The sequence below is a fragment of the Entelurus aequoreus genome, linkage group LG24, assembly GCF_033978785.1.
Source record: "Entelurus aequoreus isolate RoL-2023_Sb linkage group LG24, RoL_Eaeq_v1.1, whole genome shotgun sequence".
NCBI classification, from domain to species: Eukaryota; Metazoa; Chordata; class Actinopteri; order Syngnathiformes; family Syngnathidae; genus Entelurus; species Entelurus aequoreus.
The window spans coordinates 13,531,353-13,553,865 of record NC_084754.1 but is presented as its reverse complement, the minus strand read 5'-3'; the positions used below and the strand labels follow the sequence as shown (position 1 = coordinate 13,553,865).

General features: G+C 39.2%; 1 protein-coding gene across 1 annotated transcript; it reads left to right on the top strand.

Annotated features, from left to right (window-relative positions):
* Positions 1 to 16: 16 nt before the first annotated feature.
* selenoo1 (selenoprotein O1) lies at positions 17 to 19,938 on the top strand. The gene is made up of 9 exons (XM_062035347.1): positions 17 to 680; positions 5,361 to 5,564; positions 5,653 to 5,830; positions 7,601 to 7,731; positions 7,850 to 8,127; positions 8,632 to 8,800; positions 17,757 to 17,942; positions 18,167 to 18,323; positions 19,290 to 19,938. Exons 1-9 carry the CDS (start codon positions 121 to 123, stop codon positions 19,518 to 19,520), a joined length of 2,094 nt encoding a protein of 697 aa, XP_061891331.1. The 5' UTR covers positions 17 to 120; the 3' UTR covers positions 19,521 to 19,938.
* Positions 19,939 to 22,513: the final 2,575 nt, after the last annotated feature.

The following is a 22,513-nucleotide window of genomic DNA, read 5'->3' as shown; positions in this document are numbered from 1 at the left end:
TAAGGTAACACCCTGTGGACACAAACATCCGCCGTTACTTCCGGATTATGAAAGCATGACGAAGAAAGTTTTGTAACTACGCCAGACAACAAGCCGGCAGATGGGCGTCACATTAGTTTGATGGCTCTTGCGCTACATCGACTAGGATCAAGAACGTCACGTCTTTTCAGACTAGGTGCGCCCGCATTTAGGCTCCTAAACTCGGCTGGAATGGATGAAATGGGTCACGCCGTGAGTCGTTCTTCGCTGGAGCGGCTCAACTTCGACAACGTCGTTTTAAAGAAACTTCCCGTGGACCCCAGTGAGGAACATGGCGTGCGGCAGGTGAAAGGGGCATGTTTTTCCCGAGTCATTCCGCAGCCACTGACCAATCCTCGCTTTGTGGCGGTGTCCCACGGAGCCTTGGCCCTGCTGGGACTCAATGGAGACGAGGTCATGGACGACCTGCTTGGCGCAGACTATCTGAGCGGCTCTAAAGTAATGCCTGGATCCGAGACCGCTGCGCATTGCTACTGCGGCCACCAGTTTGGCCAGTTCGCCGGTCAGCTGGGTGATGGGGCCGCCTGCTACTTGGGGGAGGTGAGGGCGCCACCCGACCAAGACCCTATTCTGCTGCAGGAAAACCCGAGTGGCCGGTGGGAGATTCAGTTGAAGGGAGCTGGCCTTACACCTTATTCCAGGTACGGAGTAATATGTTATTGGACACGTAATGCTTGACAACAATAGACACTGCATCAGCCACAATCCAGCTGCTCACTTAGTAACTAGTGTGCCGTGAAATACAGTCTGGTGTTCCGTGGGAGATGATGTAATTTCACCTAATTGGGTTAAAAATATGTTTTGCAAACCAGTAATTATAATCCGCAAAAGTGCCGTTGTTGAGTGTCTGCACTGTCTAGAGCTCGACAGCGTAACCGTGTAACACCGTATTTGTCGGAGTATAAATCGCTCCGGAGTATAAATCGCACCGGCCGAAAATGCATAATAAAGAAGGAAAAAAACATAAGTCACACTGGAGTATAAGTCGCATTTTTTGGGGAAATGTATTTGATAAAACCCAACACCAAGAATAGACATTTGAAAGGCAATTTAAGGCAAGGCAAGGCAACTTTATTTGTATAGCGCTTTTCATACACAAGGCAGACTCAGTGCTTCACAGACAACAAAGTGAAATGAAAGAAAATAAAAGCAAAATTAAAATGCAGACAATAAAAATAAAAACAGAGCAGACGTTAAAAGTTAAAAGATTAAAAGATTTAGCTGAAAGCTAAGGTGAACATAAAAGTCTTCAGTCTAGTTTTAAAAGTAGTCAGAGTTGGGGAAAGTCTGACATCTTCAGAAAGTTTATTCCAGCTATTTGTTGCACAGTGACTGAATGATGCTCTCCCTTGATTTGAGTTTACTCTTGGAACCGCTAACAGATTGGTCTCAGAAGATCTTAGTGATCTAGAGGTCTTATATAGTGGGAGCATATCAGTAATATACTTCGGCCCTAGACCATGTAGTGATTTATATGTGAGCAGGAGGATTTTGAAATCAATTCTCTGATGTACAGGGAGCCAATGTAAGGATTTAAGAATTGGTGTAATGTGCTCACATTTTTTGGTCTTTGTTAAATAAATAAAGAATAGTGAACAACAGGCTGAATAAGTGTACCTTATATGAGGAATAAATAACCAACTGAGAACGTGCCTGGTATGTTAACGTAAAATATTATGGTAAGAGTCATTCAAATAACTATAACATATAGAACATGCTATACATTTACCAAACAATCTGTCACTCCTAATCGCTAAATCCGATGAAATCTTATACGACTTGTCTCTCACGTGAATGAGCTAAATAATATTATTTGATATTTTATGGTAATGTGTTAATAATTTCACACATAAGTCGCTCCTGAGTATAAGTTGCACCCCCGGCCAAACTATGAAAAAAAACTGCGACTTATAGTCCAAAAAATACAGTACTCTTCCATATCAGTAGGTTGCAGCAGGTAGCTAATTGCTTTGTAGATGTTTGTCGTGATCACAATATGCAGACGACAGCGGGAGGCAGTGTGCAGGTAAAAAGGTATCTAATGCTTAAACCAAAAATAAACAAAAGGCGAGTGCCGCTAAGAAAAGCCATTGAAGCTTAGGGACGGCTATGCAAAATGAAACTAAAACTGAACTGGCTGCAAAGTAAACAAAAACAGAATGCTGGACGATAGCAAAGACTTAAAGCGTGTGGAGCAGACGGCATCCACAAAGTACACCCGTACATGACATGACAATGAACAATGTCCCCACAAAGAAGGATAGCGTCCGCACAACTTAAATAGTCTTGATTACGAAAAACAAGCAGGTGTGGGGAATAGCGTTCAAGGACGACATGAAACTGCTACAGGAAAATACCAACAAAACAGGAAAAAACACTAAAAATAGGAGCGCAATACAAGAACTAAAACACTACACACAGGAAAACACCAAAAACTTCAAAATAAATCACGGCGTGATGTGACAGGTCGTGACCGCACACCTTCTTTGAGACAAATAGTGATGCATGGTTGGTTATGGTTTGAATTCATATCCAACAATTGAACGACGTTTTACTGTCAATATCGACTACTGAGTTTCATTTTTTTATGTTTTCTGCTGGTTGTGTGCCTCTCGGTTTTTTCAATGGAAAAAAATGTGCCTTGGCTCAGAAAAGGTTGAAAAACACTGGTTACTAAACTAGTCTTGACATGCACTTGTTGCTAATACTTTGCCCCTTTCATATCCCTAAACTACAGTATGGAGACAAATTTGTGTTTTTTATGCAAACGATAAATTAATTTGAAACCCCCACAGTTTATAACCCCCAAAAATGATGTGCATCCAAAAACTTTTTTTTTGTTATACATTTATTTTCAGATTTCAAATCCATTTTGTTAGCACATCTGCTACTTTTTGGTTTGTTTGTATATAAAAAAAAATTCTCTCCACAGGGTCACGCCCATATGGTTATGCCAGATACCGACCAAATAAAGGCTTTTATAATCCCCTCCCACAAGATTGAAGTTTAGTAGTCAAAAAATGAAACAAACAATTTGTAATGTTATACGTATATCCCAGAGGCAAAGGTCAAGTCCAATAGAAGATTTAACAAAAACTTGTCACAGGTAAATGTTACAGCGTTGGTATCAATATTGCTAAAGTATGTTAGCCCATATCACGAGCAATCTATGTCCTGAACGAGCCTCTGCAAGCTGCAAGAGTGAGTCATGATGAAGCAGTGTGTTCCAAGTTGAGTAATGGTTGGGTTCATTTCTGGGTGAGTTTCATGGTTTATTTTCAGAGTGAGCATATGTAGTAGCTAAGACATTCCTGTCTTTGACCCCGTGTTCCTTCTATCGGACAGAGATGACCTATATTGTATTGGAAGGAGTAGCAAAATTGCAAGTATCCTTGAAGTAGCATAGGAAGGTAGAATGCAGTCCTAAGACATACCAGTGGCCTCTCTTAAATGAAAACAGTGAGCTACATTATCCATCCATCTATCCATTTTCTACCGCTTGTCCCTTTCGGTGTTGCGGGGGTGCTGAAGCCTATCTCAGCTGCATTATGTGTGTTTGTAGTTTAGTCTAAGGAATTTATCTATGGATTTAAGTAAAATAGAATGATGAACAAAATAATATATATTCCAGAATGTTATAACGGTAACCAAAACACTGATTGACAATTTGTAACTAAAAAACAATATGCAACACATACTTTTTTTTTGTTACCTGAAGAATAATTTGTTACCCAAAAACTTTTTTTGTTTTGAAAATATTTATTTTTATTTCAGATCTATTGAGTAGAAAAAAGCTGAAAAGCATTACAAACCTGTTTGGAACCACAAATGAACTTTAATCAGTCACGTCTTTCTGTCATGTTTTTAACGTCACAAACAAGACAGTGCCCACAGTAGCACTCACTGCTCGTTGAGGAGAGCAATCAATATTCACTTTCATGTCTGTCTCCAGTAAGTATTTTTTTATATAAAAAGAGCACCTGAAGGTGTCTCAATACACGCTAAATAGCATAAAAGTTGCTAAGTTGGCAACACCGATCACTCATATTACCGTATTTTCGGGACTATAAGCCACAACCTTTTTCCCAAGCTTTGACCCCCGTGTCTTATGAAACGGTGCAACTAATTCGTATGAATTGTTGAATCAATGTTTTGTATTCACAAAGAGTTTTCAAAGAAAACACCAACAGACCCTGAAAAGATGTGTTTTTGTTTGTGCTACTGCGCCATCTTTTGGACAAATTCACTCACTGCAGGTGCTGCTGGTTGAAAATGTATTTCCTGTCTCGTCTTTTGAACCGGAAGTACAACCGTCTACAGCGTTTCTGCTCGTAAGGATTCGTCATTCATCACTCCAAGCAACGTTTGTAAAGTTTACAATATAACTAAAACAATTCATACTTACTACATAGTCCCATGTGTGATGTCTGTAGGAGTGTTTTAATGCATATTTGTACGTGCTATCGTAATGTTATCAAGCTAGCGTCATTAGCATTAGCAAATATGCTAGCACTTTTACAAGGGTCTGTTGTTATTATTAACTTATAATGGCATCCTTTTTGTAATGTTTCGTAAATTCACAAAAACGTCACTGTTGAGTTGTTGAATTTGTTTAGCTGATTGGAGAGCTAGCTTTCCCAACTATTGGGTCCATGACGATGAATTCTGTTTTGTTTGATCATCCGTTTAACTGCCGTGTGACAGGCACTGTTTGAAAACAATTAAGGTATGTAAGTAAACATTTACAAAATCTTTCCAACCTGTATATCTCTGCGGCTTATAGTCTGGTGCAGTTAATATATGGACATATCCTACCAAGTCAGACCTACACTGTTTCAATGCCCATATCTCTGATGATGCAATTGTTGATGACTGAAGTGCTGTTATCAACCAACCCTCCTCATCCCACCCCCAGGATTGTAAATAATGTAAATAATTCAATGTATGTACTCTGATGATTAACTTGTGTGATGACTGTATTATGATGATAGTATATATGTGTACCATAAATTGATTTACGTGGACCCCGACTTAAACAAGTTGAAAAATGTATTCGGGTGTTACCATTTAGTGGTCAATTGTACGAAATATGTACTGAACTGTTCGATACTAATAAACGTTTCAATCAATCAAAGGCAAATATTAATTTCTTCTCAAATTTGGTGGTTACGAGCTTAGATACGGGTGCACTCCCTAGTCCGGTAAATACTGTACTTTATCTTATTCTCTGGCAGACTAGCTGTGTATAATGTGTGTTAAGAAGCGGAGTTCCGACGCATACCAAATTTTACATTGATTTTGGATGTTCTGTTTCTCCATAGACAGGCTGATGGCCGCAAGGTCCTTCGCTCCAGCATAAGAGAGTTTCTTTGCAGCGAGGCAATGTACTTCCTTGGTGTCCCCACCACTAGAGCAGGCTCTGTTGTGACATCAGACAGCCGAGTCATAAGGGACATCTACTATAGCGGACACCCTCGCCATGAGAGATGCTCTGTGGTCCTCCGGATCGCGCCGACTTTTCTCAGGTGAGAAGTGTTTGTTTGCCCACAAACATGTAAAAAACATGCTGTCTTTCTTGGAGTTTATTGTTGTCACTGTTCCCTCAATGAACAGGTTTGGTTCTTTTGAGATATTTAAGCAGGCAGACGAGTTCACAGGTCGTCAGGGTCCAAGCTATGGACATGATGAGCTGCTAAGACAAATGTTGGATTATGTCATTGAGACTTTCTACCCTGATATCCAGCAGCAGTACTCTGACAGGGTGGAGAGGAATGTGTCTTTCTTCAGAGAGGTGGGTCCACTTCTACCTTTCTGAGATGTTTCTTACAGCAATGTTGGTACAGCATATTGTCGATTTAAGACTTGACGTCAGACAGTGAAGCCCAACATGTGGATCCTCTTATTACGTTAAGCTGTGATTAATGTCTCAGTGACTGCCTGTGCAGAGCCATTGTCCTGCCTTCGTTATGTGATTATGGCCAACCATTCAGGGATGCTGGCCAAAACTGTTTGCCCTTACTCAAGGTTTATATATTGAACCATAACTTAATTGAGTATAAACAACAATAGTGCAAAATCAATGACACCGATTTAGTGCATCATACCTGTGAACCGTATTTTCTTCGTAGGCGTCTGTCAAACAGGGACACTATTTGAAACTTACTTAAAAAAAACCCATCTCATGTCGCTCAAATAGAAACAAACAAAATGTATTTAGTATTTACATGTTTTGATGAAATATAAGTGCAGTCCTTTAAAGTGATTAGTTACGAGTAATATTACAGTATTTCATTTATCTCATTAGAGCTGGGGATGTTGATTCTTTTAGTAATTGAGTAATCCGTCGATTACTTTTTGTAATGAATTAAAAAACATTTTTTTTAGCCTCAATGTGTCTTTTAAGTAAAATACATACTTTTTTTTGATTACCTTATTCTTTCTTCTTTTAAATGCACATAACATCGGAATTACACTTTTACCATGGGAGCAGCATCACTATATACTACTTATCAATCAACAAATCAATCATTTACACTACTTATGTTCATAAACAATAGAAAAAGAGTTAAAAAGTAAAAGAAAAAACAATGTGGAGCCTAAAACCAGTTAATAGATAAATCAAGAACCAAACTAAACAAAAATACTGAAAGTATGAAACATTAAGTGACAATGTATTCAACAATTCAACACATAAACATTTGAAATGGTATTAATTGGAGGAGTGGTGTTTGATTTTTGAATATCAACAATCAGTTACAGTCATACTCCTGATTCTGATTAACGCATGTACATTCTACACTTTGGTTCTAACTAGGACTGCAACAACTAATCGATTAAATCGATTACGAAAATAGTTGGCGATTAATTTAGTCATCGATTCGTTGGATCTATGCTATGCGCATGCGCAGAGGCAATTATTATTATTATTTTTTTTTTTTATTTAAATATTTTTTTAATTTTTTAATTTTTTTTTATAAACCTTTATTTATAAACTGCAACATGTACAAACAGCTGAGAAACAATAAACAAAATAAGTATGGTGCCAGTATGCTGTTTTTTTCCCCAATAAAATACTGGAAAGAAGAGAAATGTAGTTTGTCTCTTTTATCCGATTATCAATCGATTAATTGAAGTAATAATCGACAGATTAATCGATTATCAAATTAATCGTTAGTTGCAGCCCTAGTTCTAACTAATTTCTGTAATGTCCCCCTTAAATAATTTTCAAATTCCCTACTTTGAAATAATAATTTTTGCAACTCTACTTTCAAGCACCAGGTGTCGTAATATCCACCTGTATAATTAGCATTGGATCCAACCAGAAGCATAAAGAAGGACTTAATTTTCAAACAAAGACATTAATGGTAGAATCATGCTTTTCAAATTCCTGTGTGAATGCAAGATTAATTAAATAATAAACAAAAAAGCTAAACAAATTGACCAATAAAAGTATGTGATTGTCCATGGGCATGTGGCCTAATTCAAAGATAAATAAATGTAAATAATTATACTTTCAACACTTTTTCTGCCCTCTCTTTCCACGACTCCCGCTTGTATGAAGGTGATGTGTCGGACGGCTCGACTGGTAGCTCAGTGGCAGTGTGTAGGTTTTTGCCATGGCGTCCTGAACACGGACAACATGAGCATCCTAGGACTCACACTGGACTATGGTCCTTATGGCTTCATGGACAGGTGAGATATTTGCAAAACTGCAAGTGACATTTTACTAGAAATACAATGCATTAGTGTTCCTTATGCAGAACGTCTATGTTCATCCCCTTTTTATTCATCCCTTTTTATTTCCCTTTAGGTTCGATCCGAATTTCATTTGCAACGCATCAGACAACTCAGGGCGATACTCTTACCAGGCCCAGCCGGCTATTTGCCGGTGGAATCTCATCAAGTTAGCAGAGGCCCTCGATCCAGAGCTTCCACCTGACCGGGCAAAGGCTGTTATGGAGGAATATTTGGATTCGTATAACAGATTCTACCTTAATATTATGAGAAATAAGCTGGGTTTATTCAAAAAGGAGGAACCAGAGGATGAGATGCTGATAACAGAGCTGATGCAAACAATGCACGACACGGGTGAGACAGGAGTGTCTAATGGTTTACATTGTCAGTGAAGGAAACATTCTACATTGATGTATGTATCTGTGTAGTGTATGTATGTGTATGCATTCATGCATGCACATATATGTATGTATGTATGTGTGTGTGTGTATGTATATATATATATACTGTAAGTGTATGTATGTGTGTATATATATATGTGTGTGTGCGTGTGTGTGTGTGTGTGTGTGTATATATATATATATATGTATATATATATGTGTGTGTATATATATATATATATGTGTATATATATATATATGTGTATATATATATATATATAATATAATATATATATATATATATATATATATATATATATATATATATATATATATATATATATATATATATATATATATATATATATATATATATATATATATATATATATATGAAAAATACATATGAAAAATCCACACTTTGTCTTTCACGTGTTTTTTTCCCCCTTTTTCATTCTTGTGGTCCATTATTATGTAGGCGCTGACTTCACCAACACTTTTCGCAGTTTAAGTCAGATCTCGTGTCCCACTGAGGGAGAAAGTGACACAGAAGAGGACCTTGTCAAAGAAGTTGAAAAGCTGCTACTGGAGCATTGCGCCTCTTTGGATGAGCTCAAAGCTGCCAACAAACCCACCATGGACCCACGGTGAGCTGTTTGGGCCACTACACCCTGAACACACAACACAACAGAGTTTGCAGAATTTTTTTTTTTGAGTATAATTTTTAAGGGAAGTGTGTTTTTTTTTTTGGAAGAATAAATGTTAAAGTGCACAGCTAAATGGTAATTAGTTTTCTATTTTTATACACAGCATCTTGGATAGGATGTCTTGCCAATATACTCGGGGTGGTGGGGGGCGATGCTTGGGGTGTGATGGAGCGTGGCCGATATAACATCATAGAGTTTGTATCGCGTCGATGATGCCTATATCTTCTTTAAATTGGTTTAAAAAGTCTACATGTATTTAAAAATCTGTGTTAAGAGTATTAACATACATTTTTTGCTCTTTTCAGTTCCAACTGAGTATCTTACAATGTAACACATGCTGTACTATATTCTGCCCTCACTGAATGTTGGAATTTAGTTTGCCAAATATGTAAACAGTTAATTAAGTCATTGTAAAACTGAGCACCGAAAGAAAAGTACATCAATATACACATGGGGTGCACATACATGTAGAAATCGCGTTAAATTAATATTACAATTTGGTATAAACTGAAAAACAATACAATTATTCGGGATGAAGATTGGGTCTAATGACGCTAATTTAATGCTAACGTACAATGGACCATCTCATTGACAGGTTAACGAAAATTATCAGAACAAACTGTGCTCCAGATTGCCAATATATATGTGGAGGTGGGGGCATGGCTAGGGCATGGAGGGGGCGTGGTCAATGTGGCATCATATCTATGGCGTCATGATCATTTTGATTGGCAATGGTGGATATAAATGTTGTATGTATATCTACAAACAAACATGTGCTGTGTATTTAAAAACAATTTTAAGTTATTAGTTATAAGGAACAACAAGCTGTAGAAAATTGATGGGTGAATGGATAATTTTTCCTATATTGTTCTCTTTATTTCAATCGTTGCTGCTTTTGGTAAAATGTAACACCAGCTACATTATATTCTGCCCTCCCTGAATGTTGGAATTTAGTTTTCCAAATAAGTTGTGAATTCGAGATTAAAAAATAACCAGATGGTTTATTGGTATTCTCCACATTGGAGTCACTTTAAAACTAAGCACACTAAGGAAAGTACCTCATATTTGCACGTGAAATGTAGGAATCACTTTTAATTAATACAATTTGAAATAAACTGGGAAAAAGAAATGCAATTATACATGATGAAGATTAGCTATAATGCCGCCAAATTAATGCTAACGTACAACGTACAATGGAGCAGCTCATAGGTTGTACTAACCTGATGTCATGTCCTTCTCATTAACTATGCGAGGCTCAAAGTGGTGGGCCAGCGAGCATCTGTTGTAATAGCGTTCTGGGCGGCATTTTGCCTTTCTCAAAGAAAAATGCCCTATGCTTGCGTTGTTTTAGGCTGTGAGAACCGTTTAAATCGCGAAAGGGATAAAAGTTTCTGAAGAGTTCTTCAAAAGGTAATAAAGAAGGGCAAAAGAGCGAAAGAATTTACGAAAGACGACGAAAAAAAGTGTCACGCACTCGAGACCAAGGGAGTAGAGTCGAAGAACGCAAGAGTTTGCAGTGATCACTTTGTTAAATGTTTGTTTGATATACTTTTAACGTTTAGCATTTCCCATTTAAGTATTATTTTGATCTAATTTGTATTTTATCTTGTTTCTGAGTTCTTAAAACTAAAATTTTTGCTACAAGTGTTTTGTAAAGCACCAACTCGGCAAGTCTAAATAAAAGGAAGCAATTGTGAGCTAAACCTAAAAGAGTTAAGCTTTTACAAAAGGCAGTAATTATAAATGAAGATTTCAGCACGTACACAAAACATTGAGATCTATCTTTTTATTTTGACAAAGACGGGAATAACGTGCAAACTCGTAAACAGTGCGTGCAACAACAAAAACGCAACAGACATGACTAGACGCAAAATTAAATCATGAAATGCAACCTTATCCAAACAAATCAATGCATGATTGAAGAACCTTGATACCAATTTCCTTGACCCAGCCACACACAAATAAATGGTAGATCATGCTTTTCCAAGCTTTCATCTGTTTTGTCGTGTAGAATGATGTCAAGAGCACCAGATATGGTTCGATATGTCTGGGAATGCGACTGACGGATAATCCTTGCGGTCACTCGACAAATCATTTTTTGATAACATATAGGGATAGATTCCCTTAATGTAATTGAATGTGGCCGCCACGGCATTTTAACTACTGCCACACCTTAAAAATTTTTTTTTTTTAAATATATATATATACGTATATATATATATATATATATATATATATATATACGTATATATATATATATATATATATATATATATATATATATATATATATATATATATATATATATATATATTATATTATATTATATTATATTATATTATATTGCCAAAAGTATTTGGCCACTGCCTTGACTCACTTATGAACTTGAAGTGCCATCCCATCCCTAACCCATAGGGTTCAATATGATGTCGATCTACCTTTTGCAGCTATTACAGCTTCAACTCTTCTGGGAAGGCTGTCCACAAGGTTGCGGAGTGTGTTTATAGGAATTTGGACCCTTCTTCCAAAAGCGCATTGGTGAGGTCACACACTGATGTTGGTCGACAAGGCCTGGCTCTCAGTCGCCGTTCTAATTCATCCCAAAGGTGTTCTATCGGGTTCAGGTCAGGACTCTGTCCAGGCCGGTGAAGTTCATCCACACCAGACTCTGTCATCCATGTCTTTATGGACCTTGCTTTGTGCACTGGTGCACAGTCATGTTAGAAGAGGAAGTGTCTTGCTCCAAACTGTTCCCACAAGGTTGGGAGCATGAAATTGTCCAAAATGTTTTGGTATCCTGGAGCATTCAAAGTTCCTTTCACTGGAACTAAGGGGCCAAGCCCAAATCCTGAAAAACAACCCCATACCATAATTCCTCCCCCACTAACCTTCACACTCAGCACAATGCAGTCTGAAATGTACCGTTCTCCTGGCAACCTCCAAACCCAGACTTGTCCATCAGATTGCCAGATGGAAAAGCGTGATTCATCACTCCAGAGAATGCATCTCCACTGCTCTAGTGCTTTACACCTCTGCATCCCACGCTTTGGGTGATGTATGGCTTAGATGCAGCTGCTCGGCCATGGAAACCCATTCCATGAAGCTCTCTGCGTACTGTACGTGGGCTAATTGGAAGGTCACATGAAGTTTGGAGCTCTGTAGCAACTGACTGTGCAGCATCCACTGACCCCTCTCTATCAGTTTATGTGGTCTACCACTTCGTGACTGAGTTGCTGTTGTTCCCAAACTCTTCCATGTTCTTATAATGAAGCAGACAGTTGACTTTGGAATATTTAGGAGCGAGGAAATTTCATGACTGGATTTGTTGCAAAGGTGGCATCCTATGTAGGGTTGGGTATCGAGTATCGAGTATCGATTGGAACCGGGACTAACTTTCCGATTCTCCCGGAATCGTTCAAAAGTTTAAATTTCGATTCCTAGTTTCGATACCCAGTCTGCCGACCGGAAAAAAATATGTCCGCCGAACCGGAAGAAGAAGCCGCTGAACACCAACGAAGAAGCGCCCACCGCCGGAAGTGTTAGCATAGCCGAGCGAGTCAGTCAAGCTCAAGCATGGATAGCGGGCGTCGGCGGTCGAAAGTGTGGCTTTACTTTATAAAAAAAAATGAAATAACCGCGAAATAACAGAGCTCCATGTCCATCAAGAAACGAGTGGAGAGAGAGAGCTGCAGATGTACCAGGACGTTCCACCGATACTTATGTCTGACGACCCTGCTGCATGGTGGTGGTCCGGTGGAACCAACAAAAGACTTATCCTTTGCTGTCATATCTCGCTTTCTCCTATTTATGCGTTCAAGCTTCTTCCACACCCAGCGAACGTGTATTTTCCACAGCAGGAGACACTATCTGTCCAGAACGCTCACGCATCCTGCCTGAGAAGGCGGATATGGTCATTTTCCTAAACAAGAACTGTCTCTGATTTTATACTGTACCTGCTGCTAATCTGGACTGGGTTTTGCAAGTTGTTTCTTATTGTTTATTTGCTTTTCTGCACCAGGTTAGCCCATCAGTGGGAGCACGGTAACATTTTTAAGTACCTGCAGCATCATACACTTGTGTGTGTAAATGTTTTCATGAGGTTTCCTGCAGCATCATACACTTATGTGTAAATGTGTTTTCATGAGGTTTCCTGCAGGATCATACACTTGTGTGTAAATGTGTTTTCATGAGGTTTGCAAAAATAAAGCTCTCTTGAGGAAAGTGTACCCCTGGGAAAATGTATTCATAATTTATAATATTTATATTCAAGTTCATAGATTTGGATATTTATATTCTAGTTGAAAACAGCCCTGTGAGGAATTTATAGTAAAGTTCATAAAAAGTTAATAGAATTAAAATTGATGGAGAATGTCAGACTATTTCATTCAAAAAGACTTTAGGTTAGCTAGCTCATTTAAAATATCCTAAACTTTTTTTTGACCCTGCCTCTTAAAAGAATCGGAATCGAGAATCGTCAGGAATCGGAATCGAAACAAAGAATCGGAATCGGAATCGTTCGAATTCAAACGATACCCAACCCTAATCGTATGACAGTTGCACGCTGGAAATCTCTGAGCTCCTGAGAGCGGCCCATTCTTTCATGAATGTTTGTAGAAACAGTCTCCATGCCTAAGTGCTTGATTTTTTACACTTGTGGCTGGACCAAGTGATTAGGACACCTGGAGGGGTGGCCAAATACTTTTGGCCATATAGTGTATATATATATATTTTTTTTCTTTATACAAATCAAATATAATGTATTGTAGACCCCAGAAGAAATCACACAAATTCTGGCGCTATTTTTAATTTTTATTACCAATCTTATGATAACAAACGGCACAATTCCAGCAGGCTTTTCCTCTCGTGCAAACACTTTTGTCTCCGTGAGTCCACGCTTCCTCAGACACAAAACAACAGTTCCTCATTCTCCGCCTATCACCTTTCAGGCAGGGACGATGTGTTTGCAAACATGGGAAAAACTGACCTCAAATTCAAACATAAAATATTAACACCAGCTGGTCATCACAGTATGAATTTATATATATTGCCTATTATTTGCGCACTATTGACGAGTGATGTACCGAAAACTCGACCACCGAAAAAATACTTTTTAATACTAATTAATAATAACATATTTGTTTTTAAATGTATGGATATATTTTTGAGCCTTTTTGAAGAAAAAATATCATTGCAAATTACTCAAATGACCTCATGGTGATCACGTCCATAGCCATTTTCCTTACCACACCCCCACTGCCACAGGTATGTTGGCAGTCTAGGGGAAACCCTGAATTCCATTGCATAGTTAGATTTTGTTGCCAGTATCTGCTTTTAGTGGTAAGATCTATGCCCCTTGTGTACTCGGGAGAGTTTGTGCGTTGTTTGCTGTACAGTAGCCATATTGGTTTGGTGGCCCACCACTGTGTGTACTTCCGTTCAAAAGTCACTTACCAAATGCATCCTATTGACAGGCTAACCAAAATTAGTATGGCCACTCACAGGGCACATACATGGAAAGACAATCATTCACATCCACATTCATAACTATGGACAATTTCCAGTCTCCAATGAAGCTAAAAATGTTAGGTAGCATATGTTGGTAAAATGCATATTTTTGGAATGTGGGAGGAAGCCGGAGTACACATGATGAAACATGCAAACTCCACACAGAGACAAAAAAATGGAGGTTCGAAGATGCACACTGCATAAAAATATGACGCTACTGTTGATAGTCATGTCAAAATTAGGGTGGTTTTCAAATGCTTTAATTAACTTGAAAAACGTTTTTTTTATTAACTTGTTTTCTCTACTTTTGCCAAGTGCCATCTCTGTTTAGGGGCCGATCAGGTGTGCGACCAGCTGTAGTGTTTATGCTGACAATCGATTCAGATCCACGTTTTTTTCAAAATAAAACGTATCGGAACACTTTTTAATGATTTCAGATGTTTTTCAAACTAATTATTGCCAACAGTGCATACATAATAGGCAATATATTATGTATCCATTCATACAATATTGCTTTTTTTACATATATATATATATATATTTTTTTTTGTATTTTTTTTTGCCGTGGTGGGGCGCTACGACGTCGGAAAACCCTGAGGTCGGAGTTTGAAAAATAATTATGTCCAAACATTTGAAGATGGGTTGAAGTTCATCGACTTTGATTATCCTATGTGGAATATGGTTCAAAACATTTACTTCACTAAATATGGTGAAAAATTGTTGCAGGCTCAGTTCCTCAGACAAAAACAAGAAATTGAGCCACAACCTGTCAAAATAATGACTCAAAAGTTGCATAAAAGCTACTGCAATACTCTTTTCTGTTAAGATAACAAAATATAAGATACTGTGTACTGAAATACAAAAAAGCCATCATTTTTAATGGTGATATATTAGAGTTAGAACCAACTGATCCCACCCTGACAGAGCCACTTCTAAACACTTACCTGTATTACTGTTTAATCTGTTTTTCAGATTGTCTGCCATAATTTCTGTACATAGCACATGTGAATTAGTAAAAATAACATGCCTATGGATATTCTCATTCATTCAGGTCATTGTATTTTCATAGCATTCAATTGATTGGAACTGGACTGTTTAGTTTGTATTTGACGTTTCGCCTCTCATCCAAGTAGACTTCATCAGTTCATGCTCATAGACGTAGATTGGTCAAATCCAGTCTTAGATTTAGATTCGTCAGATCGCTGTGGAACGACCACTTCCAGCCCAAAATCCGTTGTTGGACTGGAATCACCCAGGTTAGCATTCAATTCAGTTGTAAAAATTGCACAAAAAAGGGCCATCTCTGTTTTGTAACTGTTGTGATTAGTTGGAGCCTAAATTGTAGAGTCTTTTAGGGATAATTGAAAGGACAGTGTTATATGTGGGAGATAAGTGGTGTTGCAGACCACCTCCTCTGTTCAGGAATGTTTTTCTAGATGGCTTCCCTCACTCCCCCTTCGAACTATTCAGCCTCCCTGTCCAGAATCTGTACATTTTGGTCCTTAAAAGAAGTGCTGTTTCTCTTTGAGGTGCAAGTAGACAGCTGAGTCTTGACTTGCCCGTCTTTGCTGTGCCATACGCCGGCTAAGTGGTTTGTTTAGTTCCCCCAATGTATAAATCATTGCATTTATCTTTATACTGGACAGCATACACCAGATGGTTTTTATGGGTCTGTGGTGACTGGTCTTTGGGGTGCACTAGTCACTGTCTCAGGGTGTTGCTTGGTCTGAAGTGTACTAGAATGTTGTGTTGGTTGAAAATTCTTCTGAGTTCCTCAGATAAACCTGATACGTATGGAATGACAATGTTATTGCGTTTGTCACCTTTTTCTTCTTCATCCACTCTGTTCTTGTTTCTTCTACAACTGGATGTACTTTTCACAAAGGACCAGCAGGGATAACCATCCGCTTTCTTTTTGGCCTGTCGCCTGGTACATTATCCGCTCTGTGTTACGCCCGGTTTGTGCTGCTATGGGTGGTGTGAGTCAAAAAGTAGGTATTGATCAGTATGTGTGGGTTTTTGGTAAATCCCAACATGGAGACCCATGTCCTCTACAATGTGGACGTCAGTTTAAAAAAAGGTTACTTACTGTCTTTGACATCCTCATGTTTGAACTTTGGGATTTTGTCCACTGAGTTATTATGTTCAGTGAAGGATTGCACTTTTTGGCTTCGGATTTTAACGCATGTGTTATCCACATATCTGTATCAATGACTTGGTGATGTTCCCTTAAAGAGCTCAGAGCTCTCTTTTTCATGTCTTACATGTGAAGGTTTGCCACAATTTGGAATACAGATGAACCCATGACACAACCCTGTTTTTGTCGGTAACATTTTCCCAGGAATTGAAAGCATAAAGTATTAATCAAAGTTTCAGCAAATGGTATATCTGTTGTGGGTTTAGTGTGGCTCCATCCTGTAAGGTGTGATCATGTAGTAAACACAGTCTCTAAGTCTCTACTGCATCCTGGGTTGGAATACGGGTGAACAGGGAGGTGACAAACCTCTACAAACACCTTGGAGTTTTAGACATGATGTGGTGTTTTGCCAACCAAAGGTGCTAAGATATTAGCCACATACTTAGTAGTAATGTCAGAGTTAATGCTGCTGAGAATGAGTCTGGGAGGAGCCTCATCTTTGTGTATTTTTGGAAGCCCATAAATACCAGCGATAGTCTCTTCTGGGTATAATCGGTAATAAAGTCGATGGCTGATGTTTCTGACTTCTTTAACATGTGTAGGTACTCAGTGATTCTCCTTTTGTACCCACTGGTTGGGTCTCTTTTAGGAAAGTACACATGTTAGTGTCTTTGAGAAGTACAAGCAACTTGTTTTGGTAGCCAGTTGTGTTGAGAATGACTGTACATCTCCCATTGACTGCTGGCAAGATTGTGATATTTTTATCCTTTCAAAGAGATTATACTGCTTTCTCTCCTAAAAAGAGAGGTTTGAGGGTGGGGGCTTGGCATTAGAGAGAGCTGCTGTCACTGTCCTTTGTTCCCCTTTGGTTTCTATTCGATTTTTTTCTTACTTAATATTAAGTAATGAGACACACCGTGTAAACAGTCAGTTAATTAGCTTTTAGCAGTTGGGCAGATGTCTTTGAATTATCCTAGACTTTTTCAAAACATTGTGGATTACTCTATGACTATGCCGTGATGCACGTAGCAAGTCCATAAAGATATGCTTGAGAGTGGTGTTGAAAAACTGTAACCTTTAACAATGTTCATCTGGATTAATGGAGAAAAAAACTCCACAGACATGCTCTTTCTGCAGAGTTGAAGGTGTTGTAGCTGCAGAGGTGCACAACTCTATTAATTAGGTGTCCCAATACTTCTGTATATACTGTCTACCTAACAACATTGACTCATTATTTGTGTCTGCTGCCAACAGGGAGTTGACGATGCTGCTTTCCATGGCAGAGAGCAACCCTGCACTGTTCCAGATGATCTCAGATAGGACAACAATAGCGAGGCAGCTCGACCGACTCAGCAAACTGAAAGAACTAATGGAGACCACCGATGAAGAGCTTAAAACCAAACAGACTGAGGAGTGGACCCGCTGGATCACACGCTATAGGTGAAATATACAGACGAGAATAGAGACAATGCCTCATTTGGTGGCAACATAAAACAGCTGGGGCTTAAAATTGACAGGTGATTGTGAAACTTCCTGACCCGAAAGAGAGATATCCGGTGGAAGTGTCACTGATAAATTGGGCGTAGAGTGAAAAAGGGCAGGAAATGGGCTGTTGGCTGTTCCATTATTGTTCCTATTAGTGTTTTGTGGTATCACTCTGGCAGGAAGCGTCTGGCGCAGGAACTGGAGGGCCAGAGCGATGTGCAGGCCGTGCAGGAAGAGAGGGTGAGGGTGATGGACAGTACTAACCCACGTGTGGTACTCCGGAACTACATAGCCCAGAATGCAATAGAGGCCGCTGAGAATGGGGACTTCTCTGAGGTACGATCTATTTCTTAATGTTGATCTTCATTCAAGTTTAATTTCTTCTTCCATTTTTTTACGAGATACAGTAATTTGTCATTTTAGATAAATACTTTAAATTAATACAAATATCAGGACTTAAATAATTTGAACATCCAATAACTCACTTCCGATAACGATATTAGAGCCCTGAGTATTAGTCGACACCGATATTGATCTGATGTGTATCATACAATTATTATTTTGTGATGTGAAATTTTAGAAAAGGCTTCATCAAGTGTAAGTACTCAAACCGAATAATGGGAGGTATGAAAAACATTAACCTATGTATTATTAACCCTCTGGAATGGACTTATGCAGTCTTTCAGTTCATTATGTCAAGCTCATTATGCAGTGATTTGAATGATGTGGATACATTTTTTACTGGGTACTTCCCAATATGCTTTTGCCTTGGGGACTTCATATCTGTAAGTAATATGTATAAATAATAATGTTATACTTGTTTATATTGACATATGTTCTGCTATATTGTTCAATTAAGGACACTTATGCATGTCTATCTTGTTTGCTAATGTGTACATAGTTGTTCTGTAGCTGCTAGCTCCTAGTAGTCTACAGTATATTGTAGCCTGCCATGTTTACAAATTGTAAATTACTTTACTAAAATAAAGCAATAGATCAAACTTGTGTGCTTGTGGGAGGACATTTAGATGTTAACGGGCTGTCCAGGATTGTAAAAGTAAACACGCTGTGGTACTGCTTGTATCGAATATAGAATCCCATCCGATATTTGATAGGACTGTTAAACTGGTACATCCTGAGCAAGAACATAATGTATGTATCAATTTTTTATTTTGTTTGTTTTAATCATTTTATTCCGAGCAGTTCTTTATAGACCTTGCCTTTTGCACTGAGACACTATCATGCCCATTGTCAGATTGCTAAATCTACCTCCATTATGTTTAATATGTGTTTATACAACAGGTTCAGCGGGTCCTTAAAGTTCTGGAGAAGCCTTTCTCTTCGCAGCCAGGTCTAGAGGCTCCTGCGTGGGTGGGCCAAAGCGGTGCCACCCAACAGGGTGAGAGAGACGACAATGTGGAGGAGGAGCAACAGGAAGAGGTGGCATCTGCCTCGACAGCCAGAGACCCTATTCCGTACGACAGCAAACCTCCAGCTTGTTCTCAGGGAATCTGTGTCACATGATCTTCTTAATAACTTCCCTGAGCGTCATCATCTGGCCTGCCAAAGCGTGAGGGAAGTTTTAGCATTTTACTTCCTGTTTTTTTTCACATTTAATACCCCTTGTGAATTGTTTGCACAACCTTTTATATCGTTGTGGTGGGCAGGTGTCAGGAAAGTACTACTGAGATTCAACACCCCATAGAGCACATCGGTGACACAAAGCAGTCGGGAAATAAGTGGACTTTATTCCTCGTCTGTTTGGCATTGATGGCTGTTAATGACGACTCAAACGACAAGTCTTGCGTGGACCCGTTTGAGGCTGATAAACTGTGGTGTGGCATCTTTAACATACGCCAAATAGAATGCATACATTCTAGTCAGTTAATGCCTACTTGCTCTGTAATCCAATACACACTAGCACTGTCAAATAAATGTTAGTTTAAAAATATGTGATTGTAGTTTGCAGTGGTGTATGTAGAGCACTGATTGTTATAATTTGTTATTCACAGCATTTGTTCAATACTTCGTTGATGCACCTTCGGCAGCAATTAGCCTCAAATCTTTTTTAAAGTGATGCCACAAACTTGACACACCTATCTTTGGGCAGTTTCACTCATTCCTCTTTGCTGCACCTCTCAAGCTTCATCGGGTTGGCTGAGAAGCCTTGGTTTTATCCAGAACATCTACAGACATTGCTGCATTCATCCTTCCCTCTATCTTGACTAGTCTTCCAGTTCCTGCTGCTAAAAAATACCCCCACAGCATGATAGTTCACTCTAATGAGGGCATTGGCCCGGTGATGAGCAGTGCCTGGTTTCCTCCAAACATGACACCTGGCATTCACGCCAAATAATTACATTTTTGTTACATCAGACCAGAGAATTTTGTTTCGCATGGTCGGAGTCTCTTTCAGATACATTTTGGCTAGCGATGGGCATGGAATCTGTTACATTTTTGGCACTGACTAAATCCTGACGGTCCTGCCGGGCATTGATTCACGTAAAATCCAATGGTGCCTTGTTTCGGTACCTGAGTTGGGCTGCTGCTGTGTATCGATTCCCAGGTACCGGTAATTGGTACATTATCAGTTCAAATGTGAAAGGTACCCATCCCTAATTTTGGCAAACTTTTTACTAAGAAATGACATCTGTCTGCCCACTATACCACACAGGCCTGATTAGTGGATTGCTGCAGAGATGGTTGTCCTTCTGAAAGATTCTCCTCTCTCCACTGAGTGACCACCAGGTTCTTGGTCATCTCCCTGACTAGACTAAGATGAATGCAGCAAATTATAGAGACATCTTGGATGAAAACCAACACTTACCATCCAACCTGATGGAGCTTCAGAGGTGCTGCAAAGAGAAATAGGAAAGAAGGAACGGGCAAAGCGGAATGGGCGAAACAGCCCAAAGATAGGTGTGCCAAGCTTGTGGCATCTTATTCAAAAATACTTGAGGCTGTAATTGCTACCAAAAGTGCATCAACAAAGTATTGAGCAAAGGCTGTCAATACTTATGTACAGTGGATACGGAAAGTATTCATACCTCTATGAATTTTTCACTTTGTTTCATTTCAGCCATTTGCTAAAATGAAAAAAGTTTTTTATTACTCAATAATGTACACTCAGCACCCCCCATCTTGACAGAAAAAAACAGATGTACACATTTTTGCAAATTTATTTAAAAAAAAAAAGAAAGAAAAACTGAAATATCACATGGTCATAACTGTTCAGACCCTTTGCTCAGTATTAAGTAAACGCACCCCTTTGAGCTCAGTCATGAGTCTTCTTGGAAATGATGACGTTTTTCACACCTGAATTTGGGGATTCTTTGCCATTTTTCTTTGCAGATCCTCTCCAGTTCTGTCAGGTTGGATGGTGAACATTGGTGGACAGCCATTTTCAGGTCTCTGCAGAGATGCTGAATCGGGTTTAGATCAGGGCCCGGGCTGGGCCAGTCAAGAATGGTCACAGAGTTGTTCTGAAGCCACTTTGTTATTTTAGCTGTGTGTTTAAGGTCATTGTCTTGTTGGAAGGTGAACTTTCGGCCTAATCTGAGGTCCTGAGCCCCCTGGAAGAGGTTTTCTTCCAGGACATCTCTGTACTTGGCCACATTCACATTCATCTTTCCTTCAATTGCAGCCAGTTGTCCTGTCCCTGAAGCTGAAAAACACCCCTATAGTGTGATGCTGCCACCACCATGTTTCACTGTGGGGATTGTATTGGTGAGCAGTGCCAGTTTTCTCCACTCATACAGCTTAGAATAACACCAAAAAGTTCAATCTTGGTCTCATCCGACCAGAGAATTATTCTCACAATCTGGGAGTCCGTCATGTGTTATTTTGTCAAAATCTATGCAGGCTTTCATACGTCTTGCATTGAGGAGAGTCTTCCGTCCGGCCGCTCTGCCATAAAACCCCAACGAGTGGAGTTGATTTTGTGGAACTTTCTCTCATCTCCCTACTGCATCTCTGGAGTTTAGCCACAGTGAGCTTTGGGTTCTTCCTTACCTCTCTCACCAAGGCTCTTCCACGATTGCTAAGTTTGGCTGGACGGCCAGGTCTAGGAAGAGATGCTGTCGTCCCAAACTTCTTCTTATGTGGGCTTTGTACCGAGGATGTCGTTGTGGCTTGTGCAGCCCTTTGAGACACTTGTGATTTAGGGCTATATAAATAAACATTGATTGATTGATTGATTGATTCTTCCAGTTAAGGATTATGGAGGCCACTGTGCTCTTAGGAACCTTGAGTACTGCAGAATTTTTTTGCAACCCTGTCTCTGAGCTCCTTGGGCAGTTTCTTAGACCTCATTATTCTCATTTTGTCTGACATGCACAGTGAGCTGCAAGGTCTTATATAGACAGGTGTGTGCCTTTCCTAATCAAGTCCAATCAGTTTAGGTAAACACATCTGGACTCCAATGGAGGAGCAGAACCATCTCGAGGAGGATCAGAAGAAATGGACAGTATGTGAGTTAAATAAGAGTGTCACAGCAAAGGGTCTAACCATGTGCCATTTCAGTTTTT